General features: G+C 43.9%; 1 protein-coding gene across 2 annotated transcripts in view; it reads left to right on the forward strand.

The window, feature by feature from the left end:
- Positions 1-15,989, forward strand: part of LOC142575630 (presequence protease, mitochondrial) — a 157,467-nt gene that overhangs the window by 100,869 nt on the left and 40,609 nt on the right. For both annotated transcript variants that reach the window (XM_075685150.1, XM_075685158.1), the window contains exon 20: positions 11,238-11,338. In XM_075685150.1, coding sequence (XP_075541265.1) covers positions 11,238-11,338 — 101 coding nt within the window. The remainder of the gene's footprint in view (positions 1-11,237; positions 11,339-15,989) is intronic.

Genomic DNA, 15,989 nt, shown 5'->3' on the forward strand with positions numbered 1-15,989 from the left:
TTGTACCACTTGACTAGACACCCCGTTTTTTTAGGTATGAGCCATTGCAACGAGCCACTTACGGCTTTTGCCTTAATAAATTTTGTCAGCCCTGTTAGGGCCAAATTAATGAAAGTTGACTGTACTATACTTCGTTAGGCATTTGTCATACACATGCACTCGCACTACCATCTTCACCTAAAGCACCCACTGGATTTCCTTTCTCCTCTGGTGTATTTGGGATGTAACAGTGGACATCCAACAGGTATATGCCCTGTGATATCGCATTACACTTTGGCATGGTGCAGGTAGTGAATAGGAGTTCTGTTTTTGTTTTGGTTTTGACCTGTATGTGTGCTTATTGCTGCAGGCACTTGTGATCTGTCTTGCAGGACAGCAACACATTACATACAAGCTGAGAGATTCAGTTTCATTTACTGTTTGTTAACATACTACCTTTTCATCATATGCAAGATGTTTAACTCTTTCCCTACTGTGGGAAAAAATAGGCGTTTTTATAGGTTGCACCAGATTTTTTTTTTCTCAAGGAACCACTGCAATAAATATTTTATGTAATACATAAACAAAAAGCAGAATGAATGCACTTCTCAGGCATAAATGTTTTATTAATGGGATATATGTCATAAAAAAAGACATAAATTGCCAGAATCAAGATTGTTGGATAAAATTGAAGAAAGTTTGTAAAGACACGACTGTATCTAAGAAGTATCTAAGAAAAATGTGGAACAAAAATGATGAGGTAATCAAATTGTATTGCCGTCTAATAAGCGCTATCTCTGAAAAAATAAAAATTTTTCATTGAACAGGTATTCCCCTACAAAAATTCAACTGCAAGCACTACAGTTGGGTGTACCGGGCTGCGGCCGCTGATGTTCTGGGCTGCTTTGTGTCGTTGTCACTCTCAGAGTCAAAGTCTAAAGAAAAAGCAGCATCCTCAGGCTCACTGCTGCTTAATCCATCAATAAAATCGGCTGCAGACAGCGGAATCACGAGATCTGCTAATCACGAGATCTACTTTGACGATAGTGTAACTTCGGAACGTGCTAAAAAAATTACTGTCTGATGGTAAGAAATTGAACTGCTTAGAAAACAAAAATATAGTTCTCCTCCTTCACGTCATATAGCTCAGTGTGTCAGTGAGCAGCGTGGAAGCTCTCGAGAGTGGCGTTGAAAACTATCAATAGCAGGCTAACAATACCCAATGGGTGCGGTAGGGAAGGAGTTTTAACCCTTTGAAGGTCGATTTGTTTCACCATATGCGACCGCCCAGGGTCAATTTTTTATATTGCAGGTTCAAATTCTTAGGGTCCCGAAGGGACCTATTTCGAAAAAAAAAATTACCGTAATTTTGCTAGAATGAGCGTAAAGCGACGAAAAAATATTTTGTGTTGGTATATATCTACTCTTCATTCATGAATAACAACAATAAAAAAGGAAATAAACTTATAAAGATTAAAAATTTGATGCATTGTTATACACATAAGCCTTAGAAAATGCACACACAAGAATATTTTACAACTCTCACCTGTTCCTGTTCTTACACTAATATGTACATGCATAGCGTAATCGAATTGCGTAGGTGCGCGCACTCAGGAAAATTGTGCGGTTGTGTGCCTGTCAAAAAAGGAAAACATGTGACAAACTTCCGCTAATCTTCATCTTATCGCCAACCCGAGGCAATTAGTTTTCGCCAGTCTCAAAAAAAAAAAAAAAGAAAAAAGCAGCAGAAACGCATGCATGGCAGCATCCTTCCTATGCGCAACCCTGTGAGCACTAAACGAGCAAGAAACAAGCGGTTGCCCTTTGCGCGATTAGTAACGAGATAGCTACCAGTTTTGCAAGCGCCAGCAAAAACAAAACCCAAACCGCCACCTGCCCGCTTGCGCGCCAATGCGCGAGCGGTAGTATATATAAACACGCGGGAGCGAACTAGCACTAAAACAAACCATGCATCGAAAACCGAGAGAGGGAGGCACGCAAAAAAATTCCCTGTATACCCACATAATGGCAGCACATGACAGAAAAGAAAAAGTTAGGAAATTGGTGCGCTTTCTAAATGTACAGACGGCACTGCAAAATATACGGCATCGACCATTTTTGGACTTGTTCGTGGCGCCGTATATTTATGTCATTGACACTCAAAGGGTTAAGGCACTTGCAAAGGGTAATTCCAGTAAAAAAAGTAAGCTTTTTTATGAGGAGACACTAAAAAGAATGACTAAATCGGATAGTCTGGTAGATTGCTTTTCTAGAAATGTCTTATGTGCTTGACAAAATAAATGACTTATTAGTGAAAGCAACAAAGGTTGGATCACACATTTACATGTCCAGGCAGCTAGACTTCTCTGACTAAACATGCTCACTTGCAATAAAAGGTAGTTTAAAAGGTAGTTTTCACACACCATTTGGCAGCGTGTATTGCTTGGTACTGCAGTTGACCCCAGATATATCAAACTTGAATATATCGAATTATTCTCTATATCGAATAGTTGGGAAATCTTCTTGGAAATCTCATGCCAAAGTATAGTGGTGTACTATGCATACATCGTACTCCTGTTCACCACTAGATTCAGTATATATTGAAAGCTATTTTATGCTGTGCCCCTCCAAGTGCTGCTTCTCCTAACAGATACGCGATCACTTCGCACATCGTTGGAAGTATTTAAGGCCAATGAATTTGAAATGGCACTGTTTTGACAGATGCTTTCAAACAAGAGATTGAGTTTGAAGGGCAGTACGTGCCATGGAGGAAAAATAAGCTATAGGGTACGGGTTTTTCTCGCGCGCATGGATGGCTCAGGTGAACTGTGGCTGTTCGTTATCAGCAAGAGCAGATTGCCACTTTGCTTCAAGTATGCGAAAGGCTCTCTGGTCTGATACGCGTTCCACAAGAAAGTTTCGGTAACACTACATCTTCTCGCTGAGTGGTGCCAGGCATGGGATGCCGAACTGTAGATGTCTTTGCTGCCGAGTTTGTCTTCTTGTATAGACAAAGGCTTTCCGCAAATGGCATTTTAGGAATCCGCGAGCAACCAAAATTAATCCGATCCCAACCCTCACCTGGACGGATCTTTACACTACAGTTTGAATTTTAACAAAACCACTGCAAGCCACATCTGCTTTTTATTATGGCAAGACCATTGCGGCAGCTGCATGCAAGTCTCATTGCTGTGTTATTCGTGGGGCAGCTCTGAACGGGCTTCATTCATGTTTGCACGGTTGAACATGAGTGAGAATGAACTCAGATGTCCTGCAAATTGAAAGGCACTTTGGAAACAGCGGGTTTGCAGTGTCGGCAGTCACTCACACAAGGGCTGGAAGGGAAGTATCGAGAACAAAGGGACATACTGCTAGGCGTCGTAGCGCTGAGCGGCACGCATAGGGTAGTTGAGAGGTGAGGAGGAATGGTTCCAACAGGAAGTGGGTTCTGGTGCCCGACACAGAAATCCGCCTGGCTTGTTGCCCAGGCATGACGACTGGCCATTTAAGTAGCGTATTGTTGGTATTGTAACGGTCATGTGGCCGGGCATGTTCACATGCAATTTGTAGTACAAGTGCTCTGATGGTGGCACACCACATATCCATATCTGCAGTGTGTCCATTTCACTTCGATGTGCACGAGGATCACCACGGTCTTGTGTCCGGGTGACGTGGGCTTAGGGTTAGCGTTCCATCCTGCAGCGTGAGGGACTTGCAACGTTCATGTGCAAAAAATAAGTCAGCTTTTGTGTGACCTAAGAGAAGCAAATCGATAAATTCCCAGTTCTCGTGGTCTTCGGAAACTGTCCGAATCATGCGGATATCTCAGATGAGCTTATGATAGGCATGTTTTATATCTCGAATTATCGATATATTGAACTATTTCGCGATCCCCTTTGAGTTCTATGTATCCAGGATCGACTGTATTTAGAGATGCAGCACCTTTGTCCTCTCATCGGATTAAATTGGATTAAACGTCTGTGTTTCATTACAACGTACAGTAATCCCTCGTTGTAATGAAATCACTTTACTTGAACTATCGCTTCATTTGAAATTTCTTCTGGTCCCGACCCAGACACATGCATTTTAAGCCGCGTTACTCGAAGCACATGAAGAGCTTGATCTGCTTAGAGCGAAGTGGTGAGCTGAGGCATCACGGCCGCCAAGTGGCGGTGACCCTTTTTGCACATACAGTGTCAAATTAATACCGCTGATGAATTAGTCTCGTGCAGGCACAGAACAGGCCACAAAAGTACCAAACCCACGACCGATGACTGCCTAGTAATGGGCACCAACCAAGTGCCGAGTGCTCCCAGCTGTTTACTGCAGAGCGAACGGAAGCTGTCAAATTCGATGGTGCAGCCTGCCCGAACCGTTACTCTTGGTCGCAGTCGCATCACTGGTGTCCCCCGTTATAGAATCCATGCGAAAATAAAGTTTTCCTGACGCTTTGCGATGCCAGAAAACTGCGGTCTCTTGGGTGCCGAAAAGTGGCTAAAAGATTGCAGGAAGACTTGCGCTGTAGCATTCCATGGAATGCGCTCGATGAGCAAAGTTTTACTGCTGTAAAGAGCACTTCTGGTGCTGAAACGTGCCGAAAAGCACAAAAGAAGTGTCCCTTCAATCATAAATGCCATGTTCAATGCGAGGAGCTACGTTAAAACAAAACTGGAAGACAACTTTGGGGAAGCCGGTCTAGAAATTTGCTCGCCACTTGCCATAATCGGCCTGCATCGCAATAGAATGCCACCCCTAGCTTCGTTGCACTTTTGATGGTGCAAATGGACCGATAACTTGCCGAAAACATGAAAAATCCTATCGTCGCCAGTGGTGAGTCAGGCTGTCAACATGGTGGGTCAATGCAAGCTGGTGTTTCCCCGGCGGTTTTCTCAAGCTGGTCATGCTCGATTCATGCCATTCGACACTAGACAAATGGTCTAAATGCACGGTAGCGTCATTGAATTTTGTCCATGGACATTTGTCAATGGCGTAGACGCGACAGTGTGCAAACACCGACACTCAAACCGTAGAATTAGCACAGTGTTGTTGACAATGGTGTGCCGAAAAACTCTCATTTTGCAAACTTCATGGCTGCATAGCTCGGGAAAAATTGCCCAGTGATCATGCAAAGCCCCCACTGCAAAACTGTTCAGTTTTCACGATCGCACTGCATACCCACAATGAGCAGCTAATCGTTTTTTGAGCACAAAAAACACAACCTCAGACTCGAGCCACTGCATTTGTGGTGCTTTTCAGCATGATACTCTCGTAGTCTTCCGTGACCTCCACACTCCCCCTATAACAGCAGCCACTGCCTTCCCCTCCTCATTTGCTCTCCAGTCTGCAAGCCGTTTGGACGCCAGTCACTCCTCTCACTTGCCTTTGTCAGCTCCTTGCTGCCAGTTCTGACGTCGCTGCTCCTCCAAAGCTCCCCTCTTCCGGCCTTCCTTCCCGAGCACAGTCTTCCACCAACGGGTGCCTTTCTGCGGTTCCTGCTTCTTGGTCTCCACAACTCCGATCATGTTTCTTCTGCTACATGTGAAGCCAATGCTAAGCCCACCGTTGCAACCGTCACCTTCACCAAGCGCGCACTGACAAGAAAAGCGAGATGCCCTGACAATATTTTGAAGCTTTTGCCTTCTGCATCACCTGCCGCGCTCAGTCGTTTTGGCACCGACGGCACAGGCATTTGGATCTGTGCTGCAGGCCATGATTGTGTGCTGTTTGGAGTGCTTCGTTAGGCGTGCCTCGCATGTGATTTTGTGGTCTACAGTGATGAATGACTCCATCAGTCTCCGTACGAAAGTGTCTGACTTTGGAGCAGAAAGTTCTGCTGATAAAGAAAAGTGGGAAAAGGTGGCCAGCAGAAAACTGACATCACGAAAGAATTTGCCATACCACCGTCTACTTCATCAACTGTATTGAAGAACAAGGAAGCTGTGCTGGATGGCTTTGAAAAGAGCTTCTTGGCGAAGAGAAAGAGGAATCGTGATTCGAAATACCCTGAAGTGGAAGATGCACTTCTGCAGTGGCTGAAGGACTCCAGGAGTGCTAATCTCCCCGTACATGGACCTGCAATTACTGCAAAAGCCGAAGCTCTCGGCCTCCAAATGGGCCATAAAGATTTCAAGTGCAGCAATGGCTGGCTTGAGCGGTTAAAGAAACAATGCGGCGTAACCTTGAAGTCTATCATTGGCGAAAGCGCAGTCGTGAACCATGACACTGTAGATGTATAGCGCCAACATCGGCTCCAAGTGCTACTTGAAAAGTATGAAGACAGACATCTACAACCTAGATGAGTCTGCATTTTTCTACAATATGCTACCGAATCGCACAGTCACTACCGCTGGCTGATCCTCATCTGTAGGAAAACAGAGCAAGGAGCGTGTCATGGTGCTGTTTGGTGCCAATGCAAGAGGCGAGAACAAGCTTTCCTTGTTGATACTGGGAAAGGCGGAGAAGCCGTTGTGCTTCCGAAATGCAACTATTCCCAAGGAATGCATGTACAGAAATAACAAGCGAGCATGGATGAGTGCTGCTATTTTTGAAGACTATGTGCGCCTTCTGGATAGATGGTTCGACGCAAAGAATCGGCAAGTGCTTTTCATAGTTGATAATTGTCCGAGCCACGGGAAGATCAACAACCTCAAAGCGATTGCTGTGGAATTTTTGCCTGCAAACACAACTGTGGTACTGCAACCAGGACATCATTGAGACCACCCGGAAGCTTTACCACAAGGCTCTTTTGCAACATATGCTCACAGCATATGATGCCAGCTAGAGGTACAACATTGATTTGCTTGGTGCAATCCATTTGCTGAACTTTTCATGGAAAGAACTTGCACTTTCGAAGGTTGCCAACTGCTTTGTGCATGCCAACTTTTCCCATGCCGTCGTCGGCGACCCTGACGATGACCAGCCTGACAATGATCGGACTTGCAGTTATCTATACGAGGCTCTTCGAGACATTCGCATTGGCTGCTGCTGCTGCTGCTCCCATGGTGGTCCCTACAAAGACGAAGAGCTGGTGGATGAAGCACTACGTGAAGTGCCAACTATGGTGCAGATGTGGGAGTACCTACGCTTGCTGTGAAATAAGGGTGAATGCATGAACGGCGACCACACCCTCGTGCAATGCTTGGTCAAATTAGAGCAGGGTTGCTTGTGCCCGGTAAGAGCTTGAAACAGCCAAAGCTCACTGCCTTTTTTGCACCTGAATAAAGTTTTGCTTCACTGAATACATTGTATTTTGACTTTCTCGCAGTTGTGGTGCAATGAAAACTTGACTGCTTTAGCTTTTATAGAGTGCTAACTTATATCGAATTACCGCTTGTAAAGAAATTTTTCACCATGCCGCTGACTTCGTTATAACAAGGGATTACTGTACTTTATGAATAGTTGCTCCATCTGCCGCAGCTATTTCATCTGGAGAAAAAGTGCTTTTTTTTTTCCATTCTGTCATCGCAGCAGACGGCGTGCATTTCTGATTTGGTTGTGAAGGTGCAAGCATATAAGTGGCCAACAAGGCTGCCATTCTAAACTTTCTGTGATAATGCATGACCACATATCCTTTGAAGAGCCTTAACTTTGCGAGCAAACTGCTTAGTTGTTCCTAATGCTCCTTTTGTGCTTTTCATAAAGCATTCTTTATAATGTGCAGTGTAATGACAGAAAATCTTTAATGTTTTGAAACCCGGGATGTGAAAATTAACATTATTGGTGAGAAGGCTGTACATTATTTGTAAGCTATTTGAAAAATGTTGGATTCAATTTGCTTCTGGCATTTTTCAATTCTTATTCTATTCGATTAGCTTCTGGCAGTATTCGATTCGCATTTGATTTGGTCTCAAATACTGCTATTCGCACACTTCTATTAGTTTTTACTCTTACTTTTTTTTTTTTGCAGTAAATAAAGGTCCGGAACCTCTAAACCTTAGAAAATATAGTGGAAAGCCTCAGAGTGGGGGGGGGGGGTCTAAATACTTGACTTGAAAGCTTTTCTACAGCCAGCTTTGGTTTCGTTTCCCAGGACATTACTGTCATGACTAGAGGGCGGTCACATGAAAGCAGGACATTGCTACAGTTTCTCGCTCTGGCTCACTTGGTCGTATCTTATGCTGCTACATCAGGCCTCATGAGTAGCAGTCTAGGAGGTGACCGTGCAAGCCAGAGCAAGTGTCAAAATGTTTTAATCTCCTGCTCCCACGTGAACATATTCTGTGTCTTGACGCCATTACAGTAACCTCCTGGGAAATAAACCAAAAACTGGCAGTAGAAAAGCTGTTATTATGTTATTAGGGAACTCTTTGGATTGTGAGTATATTTTCTACAGTTTAGAAGTCTAAGGACCTTCATTTAATGAAAAAAAAAATTAAAAGTAAGAAATTAAGTCGTGATATTAAATCTCTTACATATTATCAAGTATGGGGTACCGCAATGGTCAATCCTTGGCCCTTTGCTCTTTCTTCTATACATAAACGACATAGTAAATATTCATTTCACTCCTCACCTTGTCATGTATACAGACGATGCAAATATCCTTTTTTCTAGTGTAAATTTACAAGACATTGACCAAAAATCATACCGCTGGTTACGCGAACCTAAAACATGACCTATAGCCAATCAGTTTGAATTAAATGTAAAAAAAAAAAAATTATGCTCTTTCGGCCAAAAAATAAACCAATAGGTTACAATGTTTCTTTGCAATTTAATAATGAAAGCATCGCACAGACGCACTCGCATCAGTTTCGTGGGGTATGTTTCCGAAATTATCCGAGTTGGTCTGAAGATGTAGATAACGTTCGAGTTAAAATATCAAGCTCTATCGGCCTAATTCAGCGGTTACATCATCTTATTCCGGGTAGGGTTAAAAGGCAGCTATACTTTTCGCTTATTAATTCCCAACTTATGTATTGCATTTTGGTCTGGGGAACGTCTAACAAAACGGATGCCAACAAGCTGTTTTCCCTGCAAAAGCGTGCTCTAGGTCTAGTAAATTACACAACCCAAAATGATGTGTCAATATTTTGTGATGGCGTTCTTGGATTGCTGCAAATATCAACTAGCAGCGCTAGTATTTCACAAAATAAAAGAAGATTCAGAACTGTTTACTCATACGTTCTTGAATAGAAATATATCACATGATCTGCCTGTTGTAGCACTTATAGGGCCAATAAGTCGCACCAACTATGGAACGCAGTCAATAAATAACCAAATTATTGCACTATGTAATGAGCATCTTGAAATCATAGAATATGCAAAAGAAACCGCTAATATACTGCAATTAAAAAAAAATTACCCACGTGTTAAAAAATTAACTACCTGCATGTACGTAGAACCGAAACTACACGTGTTGTCTCATACCATATATTGTAGGAGTTGTAGGTCGTATGGAGGGACTTGGGGGGGACAGGACTAGGCAAGCCGGGTTTATTTACAGATATTTACATTAGAACAAGGGATACATTCGACAGTCTAGCGTGACTCCCAAATGGAGCATGCAAGACGAAGCATACAGCATACGAGCACACTGCTCGTGCTCGTATGAATTCAGGCACACATTAGCAGCCGACAACAGCTGCCTATAAACACTCTTTCCTCCCTAGATCCCCAGGTGAGGGAAAAAAGCAGTTCACTGCCGATTCCTAGCTTCCAACGTCAACGTAGTTGACCTGCCTTTTTGGAGGAGGAGGGCTCGCACACACACGTATGCACAGCTTTCACTGCCCCCACCGAGGCCAGACGGGCTTCGCAGAACTCGGGGCTTACGTCTTGAAGGGCGCGTGGGAAGGTGCCGCCAAATGCCTTCCCTCAGGAACTCCCCCGCTCACGCAGACCAGGTCGGCGGTGGCGAGTTCAGTAACAAAGCCTGGTTCGTCGATCGCGTTTAGTCATGGCGGCGACGAAGGGGTGTTGACACGGCACCTCGTGGTCCCTACAAGGCACCGCAGCGGCTGTTGAAGGCTTCCATGGTCTCTTCGGGGAAGCTCGCTATGCTCGCAGCTGCAGCTGGTTGAGAAAACGTTGCAGGGGTCGGCACCTCTGCAGGCCGTTCCTAAAAGTATGTGTCAAATGAAGTACGAATCCGTATTGCCACATTTGTGAATATTTCGTTGTATTTTGCTAATTGCTTGCTTTTATGTAAATTTGTCATATGTTAGACACACATCGTTGTATAACTGACACATGCATTGTGTATGACTGATGATTTGTACGCTTATTTATTTTGCTGATGGTGATGTACCTAATCTTCTCTGTACATATGTAGTATATTGTTTGTTTTTGTGTTCTGCTTCGCTGTACCTGTCCGAAGTGCAGCACGAAGAATAGGCCCAGTCAGGAGACAGATTGTCTCCTTTTGCCTCCATTTGTGGGCATTTCTTGAAATGTCTGAATAAAAACGAAAAATCTAAATCTGAAAAAAATACCATGTTAGTGTTCCTTTAACGTGCACCCAATACATGGCGCACAAGCGTTTTTGCCTTCCACTCCTATTGGATTGCAGCCACCACAGCTGGAATCGAACCCATGACCTTGAGCTCAGAAGTGCAACATCACAGCCACTGAGCTACCACGGCAGGTGGTATATTTAGTTTCATGGTCATTATGATGACAGTTGCCTCTCCATCATGCTGGTACATTTTCTGTATGTCGCTTAAGATCCAGTAGTGACTGTGGCTTAATAAAAAAAGAAGCATTCAGGGGCAGTAGCTGATTATGTCAATGAGAATAAATGATACATCATTTAATGCATATATTTTGAAAAAGCAGACAGCTTCTGTGGTACTAAAAAAGTTACTGGACCAGAAAGAAATTAAGTTCTTTTTTTTAGATTACCTCAGAAGAAGTGCACCACAATTTTGACAAATGACAAGACAGAAACCTAAACAGTATGCATAAGCATTGCCTCAAAAGGTTTTTGAATAGGAAAGAAGACGATAACAGCATGAAGTAAATTAGGCAATGTTAAGGATTACTGAGCATGCATAAATAATCCAGTCTTCAGGCTAATCTTGTTTTTTTTTTTTTTTTCTAGTACTGAATGTCAAAGTACATGCATTCTGGCGGTCTTTTTTTTTTTTGTGCAGTTATGAATTTGAAAGATAATCCTAACGAGACAGCTTTTCTTTCATAGTGACTGTTGAGTCAGGGATCTTTATTGTAGCATTTTATGCATAAATATTGCAGGGGACAGGGGATTGAGCTTGTTTGTGCAAGAAACTAATTACTGGTAAACTTAAAGCCTTTTTTTTTTCCAGATAACACAGATGAAAACTTTAGCTGAAGCACCGAGCCTTAAGTATTTGTTGCCTCAGTTGAGAGCCTTAGCAGATGCTCTGCTCAAGAAGGATTCTATCAGGTAAGGAAGCTTTGATGCTCAAGCAAGACTGTCAGATGGTCTTATTGCATGAATGTAAGTCGGTTGCTGTGTTTACTTACAGTAAGAACAGAGGTTTCTCTTGTTTGTGTCTTTTGTTAACCTATTGGTTTGTTGGGCATAATAGAGGACAACTTACTGGCCATACTGTAAAAATTTTGTCAATGCAACCTCAAAGGGAAAGGGTAAAATTGTTTAAAATAAGATGTTAAAGTGGTTCTGAACCACCCTTCATGCATGATGGAAAAAACGCTGTCTGTGGATAGCATGCACTGCGGTGAATATCTAAGCCAAATATTGTAGTTATGTGTGATGCGTGAAGCTCACAAAGTGTAGCGTAAAGTTTCCTTTTTCTCAAACACTCTCTTTTCGAACGAAGCCTTCTCCTTAGCTGTTTTGAAGCTGCCAGTAGCTTGCATATGTCGTCATATGCAATATTCCCATAGATGGCTGCTATTGGCGGATAGCTGACATCAATCAAGAAGGGTGTTTGGATCACTCCGCTTCTTCCTACTTGGCTGTTGGGGGGTGTTGGTAAACCATGACAAAAACTTAAAGTGCACAACCAGACGACGACGGTGAAAGAACAGTGAGACACGCGAGCACTATGTGTGTCTCAGTCTTCTTTCACCATCCTCGTCTGGTTGTGCTCTTGAAGTTCTTCCTACTGTTACTGTGTATATTTATTGATGCATAAGTTGGCTGTAGTAAGCGAAAATGTCTTCACATTTCGATAAGAATTACGTACTTTTGCAAGAAGCAGACTATTGTCCGCTCATGCACGGCCGCAGCCGCCTGCGTAGGAAATAAACTTTGGCCATGCTTATCGGTGTTGCAGCTGTTGGGTCTCGCCTAACACAACTAGCCTCGATCCACACAAAACTTAAGGTCAGACCACACAAACGCTTGCCAGCATGCACACACTCCTGGCTAGATGCCTTGGCAGAAATCTCTTTGTATTGAGCTATTGACAGCACTATCTGTCAGTCAAGCTGGTGCAGGAGAAAGCCAGCCTGCACCACGTAGCATGGCCAGAATGAAGCATGTGCAGGATCACGTACTCCAGCCCTGTCGTGCTCATAGCAGATGCTACGCATACGCACTACAGTTGCATGTAGCAGCATATGCTATGTAGCATAGATACCATGGCTGCTGCGATGAGCCCACTCACTGCTAAGGGCTTTAACTCGCTGAGCTTACTGCGGTTGACTGAGGGCAACCGCATTTGACGCGTCATAGGTACCAAAATCGGAAATAGTGGCATTTACATGAACATCCAAAATCAAACTTGAACTGCGTGCCACGGTGACATTAAGTAGGCGGAGCAGTGTGGCCATGTCTCACTCTGTCGTAGCCTTCGCTGTGCAAGGCATTAAAGAAGAAGAGACAGCACTGTGAAAGGGATCAAATGTGATTTTTGATTGCCAATAACTGCACTTCTGCTGAACGCATCGAAGTACTTTTTGCTGTAAAGTGTTTCAGGGCCCCTCAAATATCATTTCTTGTCATTTCGTACTCCTGAACATGATCAAGCTAAAAGACTGGTTGAATTGATATATGTTGGTTGTACATACACCAGAACAGTGGTTTTTAAAAATTTAGTTGTCATCCACATTGAACAGTGTTGTTATCGATTTTGTGAGAGCCTTGAACCGCTTGCCTTGGTTTACTTCCCTTGACATCTGACTTGTGTCTTCTCCGCACTGCATCTATGAGCTGCCACTGCCGTAGTTTCTCTTGTGTGCTGTACTATGTGGATGAACAATGCTTGTTTGCAGAGTTCCAATAACTGGGTGTGAGGCATGATTTTTGGTCCCAGTGTAGTTATCATAAAGCTTAATTACAAGGTTTAGCATCCTGAAGCAATAAAGCATGCATGATAAATGCCGTATTAAGGGACTTTAGGTTAACTTTAAGCACCTGGGTTTACTGTGCACCCAAGGCACAGTACGCATCCGTTTTTGCATTCCACTCCATCACGGAACTTGCAACCTCATTTTCAGACGCGGTGCCATAGTCACTAATAGTACATTTGGTGGATTGTTTTAGAGGGCTCTAAAGCACTCTGGTGGCATGCTTTACATTTGGCTGGTCAAAATCAATCGGCTACTTTTCGCCTCAAGGAGACAGGGGTGTACAACAACACACGGGAAATTATAGAGGCCCACCTGGTAAACCAGAAGGAAAGGCTACAACTCACAACAGTGGGACACTTCCTCTTTAAACGTCTTGGATATTCCATACAGAAGACCAGCGCACTGACAAAAATCCCAACACAAATATGGGAAACTTTGCACATCCCACCAATTCCCAGAAACATGCACCCGAACTTCCACATCGGACGGCGACATGCCCGAGCGCAGGTACTCACGGTGAAGTATGAGAACCACCCCAATGTCTTGTACGTAGACACGGCCAGCACGGCAAGAAGCACTGCATTTGTCACCAGCGTAGTCGACAATCACGGCACCCAAATAAATGTGTCGTCCGTTTCCAGAGCGAGCACTGCAGAGGCAGAGGAACTAGCAATAACGTTATCACGACGAGACCTCAGTGGGAGTGCGCCATAGTTCTGACAGATTCTCAGACAGCATGCAGAAACTTTTCCAGGGCCAAGATTTCCAAGGCCGCACATCGTATTCTGATTGGGGCGCACCAGCTCCCGCTATACATACAGGTCTTGTGAACTCCAGGGCATAAGTCCTTACGCGGCAATCAGCATGCACATACCTACGCCTGAGCACATGCGCACAGGGACCCGTGAGAGGGTCACGCTGAGCAGTTCCACCTCGAACCCATACCATTAACATACACGCACATCCTACAACACTATCATCTTTCACGAAGAATACTACCACCGCCTCATTATGCTCCACCACGAGAGGAACCCGTAGTATGGTGGAAACTGCAAACAAACACATACCCTCACTAGAGTCTCTACCATGCCATACACCCTGCGTCGTATTCCTATAAATGCCCACGCTGCAATCAGTGTGCAGCGCTTTACCACATGGCATGGGTTGCACAAGCACACCACAGCTCACACCCATAACATCCCCCACCACACAGCAATGGGAGACAGCACTGTCTCCCATTGCAGCATGAAATTATTACTGGAAACTGTCACATGTTGCAGACATTTATTAGAGTTGTAGTTTTGTTTAAAAAGGAACTTTCTAGCTACCAAAGCGGCACTCATTCCCCCATTCCTCAGTTTTTGCAGTATGCTGCCACCATTGCTTTCATTTAGTGTTAGTGCTGCCAGCATTTATACAGAGTAAAATTTCAGACAGGTTCCAAATTTAAGTATTCCCTTTGAAAATCTTGTTCATGTTTTCCAAAGTAACTGTTGCTTGTCTAGATACTTTCGATGATAAGCTTTCCATTGGGCCACGGAAAAATGGTCTCTTAAAGATTGGTTGTTTGGTCTGTTAATAAAAACAGCAGTTGGAAGTTCGTGCTTGTCTGTTTTTCATCTATCAGGAAGTTTACATGAACTTGTCAGCTTGCAGGCCTGAGATTTGCCTCTCCTGTTCATGTAACTGTTGAACCTAGTGAGCATTGAATCAGGCTTAGCCATTCTGACCTGGACATTTGAAGTACACTTGTAAACGCATACTGATCAGGTTGGCGGTTCTGTCAGCAGCAATGAACCAGCCACACTATGCTGTCTAACAATAAACATTGTGCCATATAATCAAGGCTGTTTTGCATGCTTTTTTTATGTAAACTATTTTTATAGCTCACGCTAGGAAAAGGCGTCAAGACTCGCCTCATCAAACAGCCAAAATTATCGGAGTGGAATGAATTCAGAGAGATAAAAAAGGAGGCCTCACTGCCGGATGATATCTACAATGTCGCTGAGTGGACGCACCTCCTTAAAGCATGCATAGGGCAAGCGACTACAGCCATAGAGGACACAGTCCCAGCACTAGACAGCAAACTGCTGAACGTATGTAGCAAAAAGAGTAACCTGGAGAAAAGACTCAAGGCACAAAGATAGAACAGGAATATCAGGCACGAACTAGCCAGACTCGACAAAGAAATCGAAACATATGCGATTAAGCTCTACGAGCAGAATTGACACAGCAAGTGCAATGAAGTGGAAGCCAATATGAGTCTTTCCAAAACCTTGAGCCTTCTCAGACATCTCATCGACCCTAGTAAATCAAAAATGCAAGCTAGTATAAACCAGGTGAGAGTGAGGCATGGCTTCATAGGCACAGATGACGAGCTCATTAGCGAGCTCCAAGAGATATATCTTGGAAAAGCAGAGAGCGAGGTGTTTAAGGACTCCGAGGGACCTCCCAACCCAGATCTCAATGCCCTATCACCACGACAGAGGTTAGAGCAAAGCTTAATAACCTCAGAAAGAGATCGGCCCCCAGTCTGGACAGGATAACGAACACAGCTCTCAGGCATCTAGACAATGAGTCCATTATCGCACTAACCAAATACATGACCCAGGTATGGGAGAAAGGAGAACTCCCAAAGACATGGAAACAGGCGGGCGTAGTCTTTATTCCTAAGTCAGGCAAATTACCCGGCTTGAACAACATGCGACCAATCTTCCTCACCTCGTTTGTAGGGAAATTGTTGGAGCATGTTGTTCAAACGCGACTGACCAGGTACA

This window comes from Dermacentor variabilis, chromosome 1 (assembly GCF_050947875.1).
Source record: "Dermacentor variabilis isolate Ectoservices chromosome 1, ASM5094787v1, whole genome shotgun sequence".
NCBI lineage: Eukaryota > Metazoa > Arthropoda > Arachnida > Ixodida > Ixodidae > Dermacentor > Dermacentor variabilis.